Source organism: Dromiciops gliroides, chromosome 6 (assembly GCF_019393635.1).
Source record: "Dromiciops gliroides isolate mDroGli1 chromosome 6, mDroGli1.pri, whole genome shotgun sequence".
Taxonomy (NCBI): Eukaryota; Metazoa; Chordata; class Mammalia; order Microbiotheria; family Microbiotheriidae; genus Dromiciops; species Dromiciops gliroides.
Window position 1 is genome coordinate 249768260 of NC_057866.1, and position 19390 is coordinate 249787649.

The window sequence follows — 19390 nt, forward strand, 5'->3', positions numbered from 1 at the left end:
TCTCTGAACCCAGGTAGGATGACTTTTGGACAAAAGATACAGAAGGTGTTCCAAAAGTCTTAATGCAATTTTAAGACTAAGATTTTGGGGACACCCTGCAGAGTTGAACATCAAAACCATTCCTGCTAAACTAGACTTGCCGGTGTGTATGCTCTGTCAGCATAGCCTTTGATAACCCAGTTTCCCACACCACAATGAGGCATCAGAGGAGATTGTCAGTGGAAGTAGTTTTTTAAAAATTATATTTGCATAGTTAGTGCTTTCAGGTTAAAAAGTTCTTTTTTCACACAAGCAACCCTAAAAGGAGGTAATACCCATGGTATTAGTCCCATTATCATCCAGACCACAAAAATGAAACTCAAAGAAATCCAGTATGGCTAGTACATGTTGGTGTCAGGATTGGCATCAGGTTATACCTGACTCTTCCATCTCACCTATTTTGAGTTTCCTTCTCCAATTTCTCATTTTCTCTGACATCTTTTGTTTTTTCTATCAGAATGAGACTGACACAGTGTCCCACTAGATCTGGCTGGTGATCACCAGTTTCTTTCTCTAGAAATCCAGATGATGGAGACTGTTGACATCTTCTTTGATATGTAGGAATGGTTAGAGACTCAAGCACCGGATCCCTGTGACTTCAGGAGGACAGGTACTTTTGACAGAAATACTATAAAATCACGCATTAGTTCAAAGGTTCCACTCCTTTGCCATTTCGAAGAAACAATGATATAAGGAGACATCTTATTAATATGCAGGCACATCTTTAGCTTATTGAGTTATCACTTTTTAAAGATATATCTTTATTTACAAAGTGATGATGCCTAACCAATTACAAAGAGACATCAGAAATTTTCATTTGTCATGTAAATGTATATAAATATGTACAGGAAGTTTTATAAAGTAAACATTAGAAACTTTGACAGTAAACATTTTCTACTTATTCTATATCAAACTTAAATACTGGTTTCAAGTATCCCTTATAAAATAGTTCTACTTTATTAAAATAATGAAAAAGAACTCTGCTATAAACAATATTGTTTTAAAAATAGACTAAGAAAACATCCCAGTAATAATGCTCACCTCAATCAAATACTGCCTTAATTTTCCCTCTGGTCTTTAAGCAAAAAAGGCAGTTTAATAACTGCAGTAATAGGTTAGGGTTTTTTTTTAATACAACACTTTATTTCAATAATTATCATAGGTTTAAAAAGCTATACAATACAGCTTTATTAGATATTTACTGTTATACAGGATACCCCCTCATGTCAGAGTAAGGAGGGTCTTTATAAAGGTATTGACTTGTCTTGCTCTTTCCTAATGCCGATAAATGGCCAGGATAGATGTATTGAAAGAAGAGTCTGACATAGTAAATAAAAACAGAGATATATGTACACAGAGAACTTCTAAGAATCACTTCAGATGTTGCTGCTTATTTTTCTGCTCTTCTTCAACTTGAAGACGTCTCAGGACATAAAGGACAACTTGATAGCAGAAAATATATTGGTCCTGGGAAAGAAAAATATATGTAAATATATGTAAAAAGGTCACATTTCATAGTAGCTTAATAAACAGTTGTTTAATTTTTAAAATTCAACATCTGAATCCTATTTTGGCAAGGAAACTAAGGGTGAGATTTTCTAGGTTGGATTGATCTTCCACAAATGGCCCTAGGGAAAGTTTACATAATTGTTTAGGCTGAAATTCACATAGATTTGTTTTTGTTTGGCTCTACTTTTGTTAACTCAGTTTTATATTCCCCTCTATTTGAAATTCATATGTATACAGGCATAGGCAACTAACCCTGATGTTATGAAGTGATATAAATCCTGAAAGCATTTTTTAAATGCTTAATTTAAATTTCTAAAATCTTAATTAAAAAAAAAACAAGCAATAGATTTCTTTAAATACTGTGAATAAAAGCAGTTTAAGAATCCAACCATTTAAACTGTTTGTTTTCTTATTAGGAAGTTTCTTCAGAGAGGTATTATGGTAGTATGGGAAGAGGAATGGAATTAGAATGACTTGGTTCAAGAAAGATTGGCTTCTGGGGCAGCTAGGTGTCACAGCAGATAGAGTACCAGCCCTGGAGTCAGGAATACCTAAGTTCAAATCCGGCCTCAGACACTTAACACTTACTAGCTGAGTGACCCTGGGCAAGTCACTTAACCCCAATTGCCTCAATAAAAAAAAGAAAAAGAAAAAAAGAAAGATTGGCTTGTGACATGTTTCAGTCATATGAATCAGTTATATGAATTTAGTTATGTCAGTGCACCAGACAACTCTTTAATATTAAGCTGCAAATGATTTTAGTTATTTTTTCCTACTTCAGTAAAATAATTTTTTGTTAATAAAGTTGTCATGGAATTGAATATGTAAATTAATTTGGGTAAAATTGTCATTTCTATTATATTGGCCCTGCCTACTCATGAAAAGATGATATTTCTCCAATTATTTAAATCTGATTTTTTTTTGTATAAAATTTTAAAAAATAATAATTTTGTTTACATAGTTCCTGTATTTGTTTTGGCATATATATGGATAGAATGACTTTACATATATGTATATTGTGAGAAATGGGTAGTTGTCTCCTCTCAATGAGGATATAACAAGCCAGTCATACTCCTCCTGACCTGTTTGTAGGACAAAGGTGTCATGGGGTGCAGAGCACCCCAGAAGTTCTCTGAGGCACATCAAGGAACCTTCTCCTTGAGAAACTAAACCAGAGGACAGATAATGCCTAGAGAGATAAGCTGAACCAAATTGGACTGACCTAGCAGGGGATTCCTACCCTTCATTCTGGTCTCCCTTACCCTGGGGAGATAAATTTGGGTGTGGCTGCGGCCTTTGTGTTCTGAAAAGGGATCTGTAGCCACCCCTCACCCAATTCCTCTAGTCACTACCAGTGGGGGATGGTCCACCACTCCTCACCCAATTCCCCCAGCTACCACCAGTGGGGGATGGTCCACCCTCACTAAAGGAACTTTTTACGGGCAGATGGTCCACCCCCATCAGTCCTCTATAAAAGTACCTTCCAGTCTCCTGTTTGAGGAGATTTGGTACCTCTGAGCCATGTGCTTTATGCCAATCTCCCCATGAAAGTCCAAGGATTTCTTTCATGGTTTCCCTCCCGCCACCCTTCCCTTCCCTTGCTCCTAAATAAACTACCACCTTATTCTAACTAAGTTTTGTGTGCAAGAGAGTATAATTCTTTAAAGAGGAATCAACCCGTACCCCATTTCCCACCATTACAAACGTCTCAGATCCCCTCCTCCCCCTCAGGTTAGCAAGGTCACATGGTTCAAGGAGCCCTGGTCTCAATTAGGTCCTCTCCAGGGTTCTGTCCATATAAGGAAGTATAAGGTCCACTCCTGAGTTATGCCCATACAAGGAAGAGGGGTGGGAATACTGCGTTCCAATTAGCTAGTTTTTGCACGTAAATTGTAACCCCGACCAGTGATGAAAAAGGGGAAGGTCCATTCGTGTTAGGGACTAGGGTATAAAACAGGGTCTGCGAGCCCCCTTTCTGGGTACCCACTAGCAGCACACTAGGGTGCCTCCTCATAAGAAGAAAATAAAGCCTTTGTTACCTCACTGCTGAGTTCCTGAGAATTACTGAGAAGAGGATGAATTTTTCACACACACACACACACACACACACACACACACACGAGTCTAATGGTAGCCATCTTTAGGGCAGGGGGTGGAGGGAAGAAAAAATAAATCTACATGATAACTTTATGATATGTTTAAAAGAATAGCAAGTTGCACACAACAGATTTGCAGTTTCATATGCAATCATCTTTTTAAAAAATCATACAGTTATGGAAATGCTTGTTTTATTCCATAAATTAAAAATAAAATAATTTTAAAAAATGTTAACTTTGTATGATATGATTATGGATTTGAGTCAGATTAAACTCTGAGGATGGGGTCTGGAAGGTACCCAGCCCTGCCCCAGTATAGTTAGTTTAGAAGTTTATTGCTTGTCAAATTCTCACTGTCTCCTTTAAGTTTTATTGCCAATTAACAGTATTTTTACTTCTGCTCAGTCTCCCTACTTGTCAGCTACATATTAGTTTTGTGTGCAATCCATCATGTGTCAGAATCCCAGTCCCTGTTGAGTGGGTCAGGGAGTTAGCCCACCAATTCAATACTTGGGACTCAAGAAGAAAGGACAGGGCTCGGCACAGGATGCAGCAATTGAGTTGAGACCAGATGTTAAGTGACATGTCTCTTTTTCTCAGAGCAGAATCCCCTTGGCCCTGGGGTTCCCAACAATGGATTATTCTTTTCTTCCCAACATAGCCGAAGATAAATTTTAACCCTGTCATCCTTCTAGAATTAACATGACTACAGAACAATGCTGAAGCACCTGAGTGACTCTTCCTGTTATTCAGGTTGAATATCTTTAAAGATAGGGGCCAGGAGAGGGGAGTCAGTGGGAACTGTGAGATCTGAAACATCTGACTGTCACTCCCCTGTTTCCTCTTCCTTTGGTTTGACCTTGTTCCCCCTCCCCTTTTCCCCCTTCTTCCTGGAACACGTATGCATGTCTCCATACATTGATCACGAGCTGAACACGAACCCTGGGTGAGACAGGATTGGATGTTAGATTGTGAGCTCGACCTAGTGTGCATGGGGACTTCCCCTCTGACCAACATTCCTATAAAAGGTCTCAAGGCATGTATTAGCTGGCTTGGCTCAGGGATTGAGCTTGCCTATTCCTATGGGAATGTAATAAATCTGTCTCTGCTTGACTTGGTGGTCTCCTCGAGTTATTTGGGTAAACTGAGGCAGTTTGCTCCATACAACTTGAAGATGTACATTGCTTAAAGTAGTTTTCTCATCAGAAAGTCTCCATACTGATGAGGTTACATACCCTGACAAAGAAAAGGTTTCTTTTTTTCTTCTGTCTCATTAGCACACCTAAATTTGGGGATGCATATCATTGGAAGGTTGGTCAAGTGAAGATTTTTCCCCCATCACAGTAATGAAGATTTTTTGATGTAAAGGGGGCTATATACTCTGTATCCCTGATTTTAGAGGTACTAAAACATAACTTAAAGCACCCCATTAATTCGGTCCTTCAGGTTTCCAAGTGGAATTGTTTTCTTCTTTTTGCCAAATGACAGTGGATTTGAAAATATACATTGATGTCGTATTCTGCTAGGGCTTAAGTCGCCCTTTGTTTGTAAATGCCACTGTAACCAAGATTAGGCTTAAGAACATGGCTGGAAAACTGGTGATCACATTACAGTGCCTTAGCACAAATGGGTTGCATACCTGGGTTTGAGGTCTAGGCAGCATTGGCCACTGTGGTTTCTCTGCTATGAAAATATCTTTGTGAAAGTCAGCTACAAGGAAATATTTCAGGAGATTGAATAGATTTAAGAAAACATGTGTAGTGGTGATAAACATGAAAGGCAGATTTTTTTTTCCTGTTTAAAAGGAGCAAATTTTATTTTATTTTTAAAAAAAGACCAATATCTACACAGGCAGCATGTGACTATCTGGAGATTTCAAGCTCCAAATGGAATTTCCCAAAATGTTTTGTGCGTTTAGGAGGGGGAAGCAAAATGGTGTTCCTTTTTAGGTATTTGATAACTATGCTTTTAACAACAACAATAACAAAATCCTTCCAAAAAGAGAAAAATGTGGTTAACAGAAGCTTTTTTTTTTATACATCCCCACCTTAAAGATAACTTCCCTCTGTTTAAAAAAAAAATGCATCAAAGACATACCTCAGTCTGAATCATCCCATGTCTCTGCAGTCTCATTGTGCGCACCAGGTCAGAGATGTCAAACTGACAAAGTGAAAAAGCATGTGCATATTTTGGTAAATGCAAAGGAGCACAAAGAACTCTTCCCCCTGCCCCCAGGCTCCCCCCAAAGCATCCTTCTAGATTCATGGTAGTTCTGAGATGGGTCACACAATTCTGCCATTTGATCTTTTTTTTTTTCCTTTAAAAAAATTTCTTTCTTTCTCTTTTCCTTCCTTCCTTCCTTCCTTCCTTCCTTCCTTCCTTCCTTCCTTCCTTCCTTCCTTCCTTCCTTCCTTCCTTCCTTCCTTCCTTCCTTCCTTCCTTCCTTCCTTCCTTCCTTCCTTCCTTCCTTTCTTTCATGGTACAATGAGGGTTAATTGACTTGCCCTGGGTCACACAGCTAGTAAGTGTCAAGTGTCTGAGATCACATTTGAACTCAAGTCCTCCTGAATCTACTGCACCACCTCCCTCCCCCCTGCCCCACTCCATTTGATCTTTTCAATGCTGGGCTCTGAGGGACAGTATCAGTACTGCTCAGTACTTGAATTTCAAGTCCAAAGACTTGTTTCCAAGTCACAGGTGAAATATTTCCTAGCTGCTGACTGAGTTTTGCTATCTATGTGAGCACTGGCAAATCACCACCTCCCTAGGTCTCCAATTCTTCCTCTGTAAAATAAGGAAGTAAGACTATCTGATCTCTGAGGTTCTCCTTTCAACTCTCAATCCTATGACCACCATATTGCCCAAAGAAAGACTCCATTGTGGCTACTGCTATTCTGAATCATATAGTAATGATAACAATTGATATTTATTTAATATTTTCGGGGGCAGTATGGCATGGTGATTCCCTATTCAAAATTAGTTGTTTTCTTTTGTTGTTTAAAATGACTTGTTCTTGGGGGCAGCTGGTGAAATGGATAAAGCACCAGCCCTGGATTTAGGAGGACCTGAGTTCAAACCTGACCTCAGATACTTGATACTTACTAGCTGTGTGACCCTGGGCAAGTCACTTAACCCTCATTGCCCTGCCCAAAAAACCAAATAAATAAATAAAGGGAGGGATGACAACTGTTTCTAGTTTATATGAAAATATTTTTGGGGAAGAAATCAAATGATATAGATGGAAAGGGGCCTTAGTTAGATGAGTGAGTCTAGCCCTTCTTTTTATATAAGAGGAAACTGAGTCTCCCTGAGTTCTCGTCATTTCCCCAAGGATACACAGGTAGTAAATAGGAAAGCAATTATATGAACCCAGCTCTCCTGAGCAAGAGGTGAGTTCAAATCCTTACCATACCCCGTGTTACCTGTGTGACCCTGGGCAAGTCACTTAAACCTTTTTAGGTTTTTTTTTTAATCTATAAAATGAGTTGGATTAAACTATTTTCAAGATTTCTTCCAGATCTGTTATGACTCTAAATCTAAGGCTTTCCCCATTCAATCTACATTTAACAACCAACTTAAACGTTATGGTAAAAAGTTCACACTTTTAATTAAAGGATGTTTTAAAATAAATATCAAAACTCTAGCCAAATTGTGCATTATGACAAAGGAAGAGATACCTGCGGGATGTTGGATGAAGCATATCATTCACTATTGCATCTCACCCTTCTCACCTGAATTCTCAGTGCTTCCAATTTCTCATTTGTAAATGTAGGATTGTAATCAACACTGGCCTCTTGTATAATTCATACTTCAAAAGACCTATGATTACATCATTGTAGTGTGCTCTCTCTATAGATGTAAATTCTAATCCCTGTACGATTCCAATATAGTATACGGGGACTCCTGATCTTTATTGATTGATGTCGATACATCTACACAAGTGTCTCTAAACATCCCATTCCACTACTGCAGTAAGTGACATTGAGCAATCATTTCAGAATGTATCTCATGGAAGAGATGAAAGCAGATATATCATCTAGGTGTTTGAGAAGGCAGGTCACAGTCTGTCCAGATAGTTGACTCTAGCTGAAGAGAATATTGTGTTTTTCTGACTGAGAGGTTACAATACCTTAGCAGGATCTTTGGATCACTGTAAAGTCATGGATTTAGAGATGGATGGGATCTTAAGTGACAGAATCCAATCCCCTCATTTTACAGATGAGGAAATTAACACTTAGGCAATAAGAAGCAGAGCTGGGATTTGAATGAGGAGTTTCTGTGGCTCAAAGAATTCATCCCCTGGCAGATAACCTTCTGGTGATGACCATTTAGACCCGATCTTAGGATGACACACCATTCGTTGCTAGGCCCATAATCAAAGCTTTTCCCTCTTATCAGGGTCTGCCATAGCATATGCAGTAAGAATACTGTGAGTTTTAAAAAAAATATGCTATGATGTTAAAGTATCAGAATAGAACTTAGAAGATGTATGTAGACAGTTTTTGCTTTTGTAATGGATCTGTGATCTCATTAGTGTAGGACAGGTGTGGCCCATGGCCTGCAATTCTAAATGCAGCCCGAAGCAGATTGGGAAATATATATATATATATTTTTGCAGGGCAATGGGGGTTAAGTGACTTGCCCAGGGTCACACAACTAGTAAGTCTCAAGGGTCTGAGGCTGGATTTGAACTCAGGTACTCCTGAATCCAGGGCCAGAGCTTTATCCACTGCACCACCTAGCTGTCCCCAATTAGGAAATATTTAATGAAACAAATCAAAATACAAGGGAAAATGGTCAATGTTGACATGTGGTATTCTAAGTTGATATTTGATCTGTGGGGATCATTATGTATGATTTAGTGGTCCCTGTTTCTATTTGAGTTTGACTGGTATAGGTAACTTAAGGTGAGAAAATCATCCCTCTCAGTAGAGATTGGCAACAGCCTGCTGGCACTGAAAGATTAGGTGATGTGCTCAGAGTCACATATCCAGTATGTATCCAAGAAAATAACCGAACCCACATCTTCCAGAATCTTTGGCCAGCTAGATTTCCATTATTCGATACTGCCACACACACTCACACACACACACACACACATATATGTGAAATGAAAAAAAGCAAAATGTATTTTAGTAAAGTGTTTTGAACCTAGTGTTTGTAAAACATTCATTTTTACAAATTGAATTTATTATCTTTTTGGCTTTCTGATATTGACATTTCCTATGTATACTGCTACAATCAAAGTGAATGAAATTCCACACACATACATATCCACATATAAAGATATAAAATGTATTTCCATATTATATATATTTATATTAGATTATATATATTATGTATATATTACATACACTTACATACAGGTATATAGTGATGCCAACTATTAAAGCATCCCAAACTCCCAAGACACTGTCTAAATTTAAGCAATGGAATATTTATTCTAATTAAATAGGTGGATCCAAATAGTATCTGGGTACTTACTTCAAGATCTTGATTGATTAGTCCTAGAACCACGTCTATACAAATAAGTGTCCCTGAACGTCCAATCCCAGCACTGCAGTGAATGATGATTGGCCCTGATTTGTGAACATGTCTCATGTATGATATAAACATGAGTAAGTCATCTGGTTGAGAAGGTGTATCATGGTCTGGCCAGGCAGTGAAATTTAGATGAGAGATACATCTTACTTCTCCAGTCTGAAAGTTTATGAGAGAATAAGTAAATAAATGCAAAAATGTTTTCTTTATACGAATAATTAATGTACACCCCCACCCCACCCATTCCCACTCCAAATAAACTCCAGTGACTTTCTAGTAATATAAACTCTAGACTCCTTCATCTGGTATCTGAAACTATTCACAACCTGTTTTTTTCTTACCTTTCTTGTCTTCTTATGCATTACTCCCTTCTACACAATCATGGTCCATTTAAATGACAGAATACTTGTTGAGCCAGACACACAATCATCCATCTCTTGTGTCTGTGTGATTTTGCCCTAACTGTTCCCTATGCCTGGAATTCTTTCTCAATTACCCCTAGGGTCTAGAACCCTTCCTCCCCAAAGTGTAAGAACTATTTCCCTAGGCTCTCCCACAGAAACCACAGGTACTACTATTGTATCTTGTTGAAGAGAAAGCAGTATGAAATCAACAGCTATAACTATTCTTCTAAAAGGTACTTCTCCCTGTGAGATCAGGGAGATTTAACACTTGATTTTAGGGGTAGCTATGAGGAATTTATGGGGGAAAGAGATTAGAAAGGGTCTGTGAGGAACAGATGGTTTATAGTGTGTTCTGGAAAGATCCTACCTGTGAGCGCTAAAGAGAGGAAGAATAAAAACAGACTTATTCATGGAGAGATTAGATTTAACTCTAATCCTGAGTGTAATATCTTGAGAGGACTGTACCTTCAGAGAGTAAAGTCAACTGTGGTTATAACAAAGTGACTTTGGTTGTGATCTTTTTCAAAGGTTAAATACATAAATAATGATATATTTATATTTTCCTTTATTATTATTATTATAACAAAAGTATTTGATTATTTTCTAGTTCCATGTAGAAACAGTTTTCAACATTTGTTTTTATAAGATTTTTAGTTTCAAATTTTTCTCCCTCCCTCCCCCCTCCCCAAGACAGCAAGTAATCTGATATGTTTCCTTTATGATTGATTTTGTCATATGTAAGAAAACCTCTCAATAGGTCTGTATAAGCACATCCATATGTATGCATCCATGTATATCTATGTGTATGCTTTTGTTTATATTTGTGTTTTACTTATCTTACATACTTGTTTTTGTTTGTTTGTTTGTTTTTGTTTGTTTTGTTTTCCAGGGCAATGAGGGTTAAGTGACTTGCCCAGGGTCACACAGGTAGTAAGTGTCAAACGTCTGAGGTAAAATTTGAACTCAGGTCCTCCTGAACCCAGGGCCAGTGCTTTATCCACTGCTCCACCTAGCTGCCCCCCACACTTGTTTTTTTGGTTTTTTTTTGCGGGGCAATTGGGGTTAAGTGACTTGCCCAGGGTCACACAGCTAGTAAGTGTTAAGTGTCTGAGGCCGGATTTGAACTCAGGTACTTCTGAATCCAGGGCCGGTGCTCTATCCACTGCGCCATCTAGCTGCCCCTTCCCCACACTTGTTTTTGAGAGAGAAAAAGAGATAGTGAAAGAGAAAGAGGAAAAAGAGGAGGAGAAGAGGAAGCAAAAGAGGAGGGAGACAGACTATAACTTAATGGGTGCAAAATTAATCATTTACCACAGTTATTCTCATTCACCCAGATTATGATGGATTTTTCACTGACCAGATGAGTTTTTAAAAATTGAATTTTATTTTATTGTTACAAAGACCTGCCTTCTTGCCTCCCCCTTCCTTTTTCCAATGAAAGAGCAAGGAAAACAAAATACCCTGTTACAAACATATATGTTCAAGACAAAATAAATTCCTTCACTGGCCACATCTAAAATATATGTGTGCCCCCCGCCCCCCCCAAATCTGCACTCTGAGTCCACTGCCTCTATCAGAAGGTCTGGTCAGATGATTTTAATAAGACTCAGCTGAATTGCAACATTTGGTTCTCCAACTTTTTATGGCATTTGGATGTTACCAACTGAGTAAGATAAATGAAAACAGATCCACAAAGAGCTAACTTTCTCCAGTTATGATATTAAAGACCCCAGCATAAGGAATCTTTTATGCCTAAGGATTCTGTAATAAAAATTGGTCGTTTTTAATATTTAGCTTTGCAACCAATTTATACTGGTGTTGAGTAAGGGCTGACAGATGACTATCAATTGAATCTTATTTGTAATGAAGAGGGACCCTTTCAAAGCTAACAAAAGAAAATCCAGAAGGCTGGTATCTCTTCTATAGAACAGAAGGTGGGCAGAGAAGTTACTGAGGAGTGAATGGATGCAGGCACAGAAAGAGACAAAGTGTGTCTTGCCTCTGTTTCTGTGACAGAGTGATCACTCAAGAAAGCACAGAAGATTTCATTCACTCACCTGAATATCCTGGAGCTCCATTGCTCTGACAATAAAGCCCTTTAGCTGCTGCACTCTGACCAGGGCAAGCCGCAGCCTGTCATTGACCATTATAGTTTTGCCCAGGATATCGGGCCAGTACCTCTGGCATTTGATCTTTTCTCCTTCTACTTCCTGGGTCATCATTGCTATCACTGTAGCATTTTGTTCCCAAATCATCTGCCAAAAGTCTGCAACAGTTGTAGGGAGAGGTCCTTGACAGGCGATGTAAACAAATTCTTTGTCCCCTACTGGCATCTTAATGAAGCTGGCGTTGATGTAGCCCCCTTCATCTCCAAGCGGCACTCTGGTTGCATCATCTGTGATTTCCCCACCACAAAACAGTCATCATCTGGATACGTTTACTTTCTTTCTTTCTTTCTTTCTTTCTTTCTTTCTTTCTTTCTTTCTTTCTTTCTTTCTTTCTTTCTTTCTTTTTTGGTTTTGTGTGGGGTTTTTTTTTGGGGGGGAGGGGGCAATGAGGGTTAAGTGACTTGCCCAGGGTCACACAGCTAGTAAGTGTAAAGTGTCTGAGGCAGGATTTGAACTCACATCCTCCTGAATACAAGGGCCTGTGCTTTATCTACTGTGCCACCTAGTGCCCCCAGGATACGTTTATTTTCTTTCTTTCCTTCTTTTTTTTTTTTTTTTTGCGGGGCAATTGGGGTTGTGACTTGCCCAGGGTCACACAGCTAGTAAGTGTTTAAGTGTTTGAGGTCAGATTTGTACTCAGGTCCTCCTGAATCCAGGGCTGGTACTCTATCCACTGGACCACCTAGCTGCCCCAATACATTTATTTTCAAATAGGTTGGTTAAGGGGTACACTAAAATGTTCATTTCAGCAAAAGGGGACATTTCAGTAGAAATATTTGTAAGCGGTAGAGGAGAGTTTCATACAGTGTATGCTTAGCATGTGAGTACAAGGAGCTTCCTTTATACAAGTTTACCATGTTATTTAGGCATATAGTCTATTGATGCAATTAAAATTAATTTAAATGAGTAAATATTGGGGGCAGCTAGGTGGCGTAGTGGATAAAGCACTGGCTCTGGAGTCAGGAGGACTTGAGTTCAAATTTGACCTCAGACCCTTGACACTTACTAGCTGTGTGACCTTGGGCAAGTCAGTTAACCCTCATTGCCCCAGGGGGAAAAAAGAGTAAATATATTTATAGCTGTCGAATAAGTACCTAGGGAGATTAAGAACTATAATTGCTGTCATTACTTCCTTGCCTATCATTAAGTAATAACAAATGAAAAAGCCACAAAGCTTTCTATTAGAGAACAAAATAACAGCTATATATTATAAATATATCATTAAATCACTAATTATCAAGGCTACAGATAGAGTTAACCTTTCTGCTTATTTAGTTATGCTACATAATGATTCATGACTCAAAAATATTAACAAGAGATGCTCTTGGCACTTTCCCATCTGGATTGCTTTTAGAAAAAAACAAAACAAAACAAAACAGGAAACATCAAATGGGCTCAGTTTATTTGTTAAGTAGAGTTCCTGACCTGTTTCTTTTGCAGCCTCATCCTAACGTTTATACTTTCAAAGACTCAAAGATTCTTTTCATACCATATTGTTTTAGCTGATAACTCGAATACCAACTTTTTGTTTTGTTTTGTTTTTCGGGGCAATGATGGTTAAATGACTTGCCCAGGGTCACAAAGTTAGTAAGTGTTAAGTGTCTGAGGCTGGATTTCAACTCAGGTCCTCCTGAATCCAGGGCCGGTGCTTTATCCACTGAGCCACCTAGCTGCCTTTTTGAATACCAACTTTTACAAAAAGTAGACCCCTTCTATAGAACCTTTTGGTACACCTAAACCTTTAATGCATTTTCCCAACAGAATGATTCTGTGGATGCTTACATATTTAGATTTAAACAGTGGGACAATCTCTAAAACTAATAGAAAACTATCATGTTGTTCATAGGAGAATTTCACAATTGTCCCTGTTTCTTCCTAAATTCTAGTTCAAGCTATTTGACTTTAACAAACCTACTCAGTATTCCTTGGCTTGGGACTTGCCTTTCCTGCTTATGAGACATTATCTGGGCCATCACACCTCCCTGAAATGACTTTTACTTTCTTCTCTGCTAATTTCTGAGGTCTAAGTGCTCACCCAGAATATTTAACAATTCAGCAGGTTCAAGCTTGCTTCAGCAACCCTCACCCCTAAGCACTTGTACACAATGATGAAAAGAAACAGGTGTTGCTATTCATTACTTCTAGATATTTAGATAAAGAAATAATCCTAGTTTGTTATTAGGTTAAGCGCATTATTATGGTAAAAGGCAGAGGTGAAAATAACTCCTCTTGGTCTGCTGGAAAAATTTAAGGCAAGTGAGGACCACTATTATAGCTCCAAAGAATCTATTTAAATTATTTGATGTTTTATAGAGAAAGATGGGAACTTCTTTTTTTTTTTAATTTTATTTAAATTTTTTTTTAGTAAGGCATTTGGGGTTAAGTGACTTGCCCAGGGTCACACAGCTAGCAAGTGTTAAGTGTCTGAGGCTGGATTTGAACTCAGGAACTCCAGACTCCAGGGCCAGTGCTCTATCCACTGTGCTACCTTGCTGCCCCCGGGAACTTCTTAAAACACAAAATGGGTATAAGGAAGAAACTCCTGATAGTTTTGAAGTATGAACTTGGGAAATTTGTCCATTTAGAAGCCAATCCAAAGAAAGTATTATTTAAAAAATTGAAAAATGGATTCTATTATCCTCAAATATTATACCAGTAAAAGTTCAGAAAACACGGAAGAAACTGTTACCTGACTCCCATCCAATCAGTTTTAAAATCACACAGATCTTGTACTAGAGATTTGCATCTGAATGCTCAAGTCCCCCAAAAAACCAAAACCATATTCCTTATTAAGACAGGAATGAGGGAGAGGGCACCCAAGAGGGAAAAGGGAGAAGAAAGATGAGGATAAAAACTGGCTTGAAACTTAAAAACTTGAAATTGTCACTATAATTTTTCTTTAAAATAATGCTGAACTAGGAAGTAAATAATTAGAACTTACAGGGAAGTATATTCTTATATCTGTTTTTCCTCCTGTTTTCCTTAGTTTGTCCAATTAAGCATTGGTCCAAAGGTTTTAATTCCTGAAGATTCTGGAAGTACAAATGAAAACAATATCAAATTTTCTGAGACAGCTGAAAAACCACAACCATGATGCTGAATTGCTATGAATGTGAAGAGACTGACAGTTGTTCACAGAAGAATTTATAAAATGCAAAAGAATAGACCAACTTTTCTAAGCTAATGTTTTGGGGGCAATCAAATTAAATAGGCATAACAGCACATTAATGATTAGGTAGATCAGTGCTGTGCAAAGTTGCTATAAGTGTGTGTGTGTGTGTGTGTGTGTGTGTATTTGTTTTTTCCTTTAACACACACAGAAAAGCCTCCTTGGGAATAATTATAAATCCTACAATAACCAAATGTGATAAGGATTTTAGAGACAACACATAAAAACTGTTTACCTCTCCCTTAAGATGACTAAACATGCATTTTTGAGGGTAGAGGGCACGTATATAAAGAACTTCGATTCAAAATAATGAAATGCACTAGAATCACAAACAATAAATTCACTGGGATCATAAAGTAAGTCCTTGAAACAGTCTTGTAGGGGATGAGCAATAAGGATATTTCAGAAAAGGCACTAGAGGCCAAAGATATTTTTGTATTTGGAAATTAAATAAGGGTTTGTGTTAAGGTGTCTTTTCCATGCAACAAAACATCATCTTTACATTTATAAGAAGCAGTATAAGGCACTCACCTCCAGCTCTTTGGAAGGAATTCCTTGGTCTAGTAGACCACGCAACATTCGGATCACACATTTCAACTTGTTACCAGCATAATTGCCTGAAGGAAGCACTCTGACGACAGGGAGGGCAGAGAGCTCTTTATTTGTTAAAAAGGGGTGATCTACAAAGAAAGAGGAAGGGGACCCATATGTAGAGACATTTAAACTAGCTCTGTGGGAGCAAAGGACTGGAAATCTATGGGATACCAATCAGATGGGAAATGGCTGAACAAGTTATTGTGTATGGATGTGAATATTATTGTGCTGTAAGAAATAATGAAGGGGTGACCCTGGGCAAGTCACTTAACCCTCATTGCCCCACACAAAAAAGAAAAGAAAAAGAAATAATGAAGGGGATGATTTCAGAAAAATCTGGGAAAATGTGTATGAACTGATGCAGAATGAAGTTAGCAAAACCAGGAAAACACTTTATACAATAAGAATACTGTAAAGGCTTAGGAACTCTGATTAATGTTTTTTTGTTTTGTTTTTTCAGTTTTTTTGTGAGGCAATTGGGGTTAAGTGACTTGCCCAAGGTCACACAGCTAGTAAGTGTTAAGTGTCTGAAGCCAGATTTGAACTCAGGTACTCTAGGCTCCAGGGCTGGTGCTCTATCTACTGCGCCACCTAGCGCCCCCCCCCCCACTCTGATTAATGTGATGACTAACCATGATTCCAGAGGACTCATGATGAAACTAATTACCAACCTCCTAACAGGGAGGTGATAAGATTAAGACATTATTGTTGGACATGTCAAGTGTGGGAATTAGTTTTGCTTTACTATACATAATTGTAACAAGGGTCTTGCTTTTCTTGCTTTCTCAATGGGGGGGAGGTACTTTGAGGGAGACAAGGCAGATCATCACTTTAAAAACTTAAATAAAAAAAGGAGATGATCTACCAGGAAGAGGCCAGATTTAATTGTCTTAACCCCTTTTTCTCAATTTAACAGCTATTTTTGCCACCATTATGACGTTGTTATTGTATAAACTTCAGCGAGGAAGGATTTGGTGGGTGACTAAAATGTTTTTAGGTACATAAGAAAATCCTTAACTGAAGAAGCATTTATTAAGCATCTTAAAGAAATCACAATTGAATGGAAAAGATTATATGCAAAAAACTATGTATAAAATAATAAACATTCAGGACAAAGGGGTAGTAGTGTTAGAGGGAAAGATTGAAGAGGACTGTGAAAGGCTTCTTGCATAAGGTAGCTGGAACTTGAGGAAGCCAGAGAAAATGTAACACAGAGGTGAGGGAAGAGAGAATTCTAGGTATGGGGGACAGGCAGTAAAACACTCAGAGGAACAGCAAGGAGGCCAGTGAGACTGCATTTCTAAGTAGATTGTGAGGGAGGAGGGAAATGTGGGTTAAGCAGATTGGAAAGATAGGAGAGGACCAGGTTATGAACGGCTTTAAATTCCAAACGAAGCATTTCATATTTAATCTTAGTTGGGGGATAACATGGTCAGATCTGTGCATAAGGAATGTCAATTTCATGGGTGAGTGGAGCATGGGCTGGAGTGGGGAGAGAGTTGAGGCAGGCAGATAATGCCCCAGCAGCTATTGCAATAGTGCAGGTGTGAAGTGATAAGGGGCTGCACTGGGGCAGGGGCAGTAGAAGAAGAGAGAAGGGGGAGTATGCAGAAGATGTTACAAATGTAAAATCAAAAGGCACAGGCAATAAATTGAATATGGGGAAGGGAAGAAAGGGAGTGGTAAGTAGTCGGGGGTGATACCTAGGTTGCAGGCTTAGTGACTGGGAGGATGGTGGTACAGCTAGAGAAACAAAAGAAATTCAGAGGAAGAGAGAGTTTGAGGGGAAAGGAGTTCAGTTTGGGACATGTTGAGTTTAAGATGTCTATGGTGCACACAGTTTGAGATGTTCAACGAGGTACAGAGAGATGTGAGACTGACAGTCAGGAAAGAAGTTAGGGATGGACAAATAGATTTGAGAATTATCTGCAAACAGATGACTATTGGATTCATGAGAGGTGATGAGATCGTCAAGCAAAATGTTATGGAGAGAGTAGAGAGCCTGGGACAGAGCTTTAGTAGAAGCCCATGTTAGTGGATGTGACCTGAAGGAAACTGAAAAGGGGTGGTTTGAAAAGCAAGAAAAGAACTGAGAGAACAACTTCACAAAAACGTACACATGTGCAAGTGCATGCGCGTGCGCGCGCACACACACACACACACACCCCTCACATGTCCAAAGTTCAGGTTTAGTGAGCCAACTGGTAACCACAACTTGCCTTTTGTAGAATCTTCCTGGTTTATTGTTTCACTTGGCAACTTGTCACTTCCCCACATCATTTCACCTTCAACATCTTTCCTCCCTTCGTGCTTTTGAGTTAAGCTACAAAAAGCAAAGAGATTTGTGACATTTTAGTTTCATTAAAAAATTAATTAAATTTAGGCTATTTTTTTCTCCCTCTCCTCATAATTTTGTAGGCAGATACTTGATAATCCTATGAAACTAATGAAAAGCCATTCCACTTGATCCCTGTTCCCTGAGGATGAAATGACATCAAAGAGGTAATTTCCTCTTTGGATTTCCCTTGCCTTCTATACTTCACATGGAAAGATCCCTCTCCAGGGGAAGAAGATGCATCTGTTTTTTATGCTTTCTCTTTCAGACAAGGTCACAACAGATACATCTTGAAATGTAAACTCCTAATATACCCCCTTGCGCCTGGCCCTCTCTTTGCACCATGAAACCAAATATTATTCCAAGTGGAGAGGAGCAGAAAAGATGACAGAGTCACGAAACTGGAGAGTTGGAATGGACAGTGACCAACACATATACCGAAGGATTCCTACTGACCAGTGGCTGTCCACTTGACAACTGCCAATGAAGTGGCACTCATGCCCTCTACAGGCAGCCCATTCCACTTTTAGACCGATAGCTATCTAGATAAATTTTCACTCATTGCTTTCGGTTCTGCACTCCTGGGCTAGATTGAGTAAGTGTTCACATGACAGTACTTCAATTATCCTCCAGAGTCTTCTCTTTTCTAGTTCCTTCAAGAGATCCTCATGACACAGACTCTAGGTCCTATACCATCCCAAGTCCTTGTCCTCTTGAAACTGTGCCCGTAAGTGAGCACAATATTCCAGAAGACGTCTGATAAGGGACTATCACTTTCTTGTTGAAAACGATGGCTCTTTTAATATGGCTTAGGATGAGACTGGATTTTTTGGCTGCTACATCATGCTACTTACTGACTTCTACTGACCTTGTAGTCCACTAGAATCTTTAGATCTTTTTCAGAAAAACTGTTGTTTAATCACATTTCCTCCATTTGTACTTGGGAAGTTGATATCTTGTACTCTAATACTTTACCTTTATCTCTATCGAATTTCATCCTATTGGCTTCAGCCCAACAGCCTCTCAAGATCTTTTAGGAGCCTATTATCCAGTAAATTACTTATCCTCCATGCTTTATGTCACTTGCAAATGTGATGAGCATGCCATCTATGCCTTTATCCAAGCCACTGACTAAAGTTAAAATATACATAGAGGCACCAAAAATAAACAAAGTTAACGACCCCAGGGCCAAGAACCCAGGGGATGTTTCACTTCACTGGAGATCTCTCACCACTCTGACAAGGAATTGTTAGAGTTCTTCCTAGAACCTGGCCACCCACCTCTTACTAGCCTCTCCGTAAAAAAAGCACGAGACACTTTAATCTCAGGGTTTTTTTTAATTAGAAATGGTGAGTGGGAGAAAAGAATGAATCAGAGCTCCACCAATCACGCATTCCAAAAGGTTATCTTGAATGGCATAAGTGAATGCCCAAAGTGCACAAATGTGCAAGAAATGCAAAGTATATCTACTGGCTTCTTATCATTTTCTTTTGTGTGAATCAGTATATAGAACATTATTTCTCTCTCTCTGAGTT

At 38.7% G+C, this 19390-nt stretch overlaps 1 protein-coding gene across 5 annotated transcripts in view; it reads right to left on the reverse strand.

Annotated features, from left to right (window-relative positions):
* The window catches only part of PTPN13 (protein tyrosine phosphatase non-receptor type 13), a 235606-nt gene continuing 216216 nt past the window's right edge, over positions 1–19390 (reverse strand). For all 5 annotated transcript variants that reach the window (XM_043971895.1, XM_043971899.1, XM_043971897.1 and 2 more), the window contains 7 exons: positions 17740–17843; positions 15458–15606; positions 14699–14789; positions 11647–11984; positions 9129–9344; positions 5742–5804; positions 1–1506 (listed from right to left, as the gene is read on the reverse strand). In XM_043971895.1, coding sequence (XP_043827830.1) covers positions 1411–1506; positions 5742–5804; positions 9129–9344; positions 11647–11984; positions 14699–14789; positions 15458–15606; positions 17740–17843 — 1057 coding nt within the window. In that variant the 3' untranslated portion in view covers positions 1–1410. The remainder of the gene's footprint in view (positions 1507–5741; positions 5805–9128; positions 9345–11646; positions 11985–14698; positions 14790–15457; positions 15607–17739; positions 17844–19390) is intronic.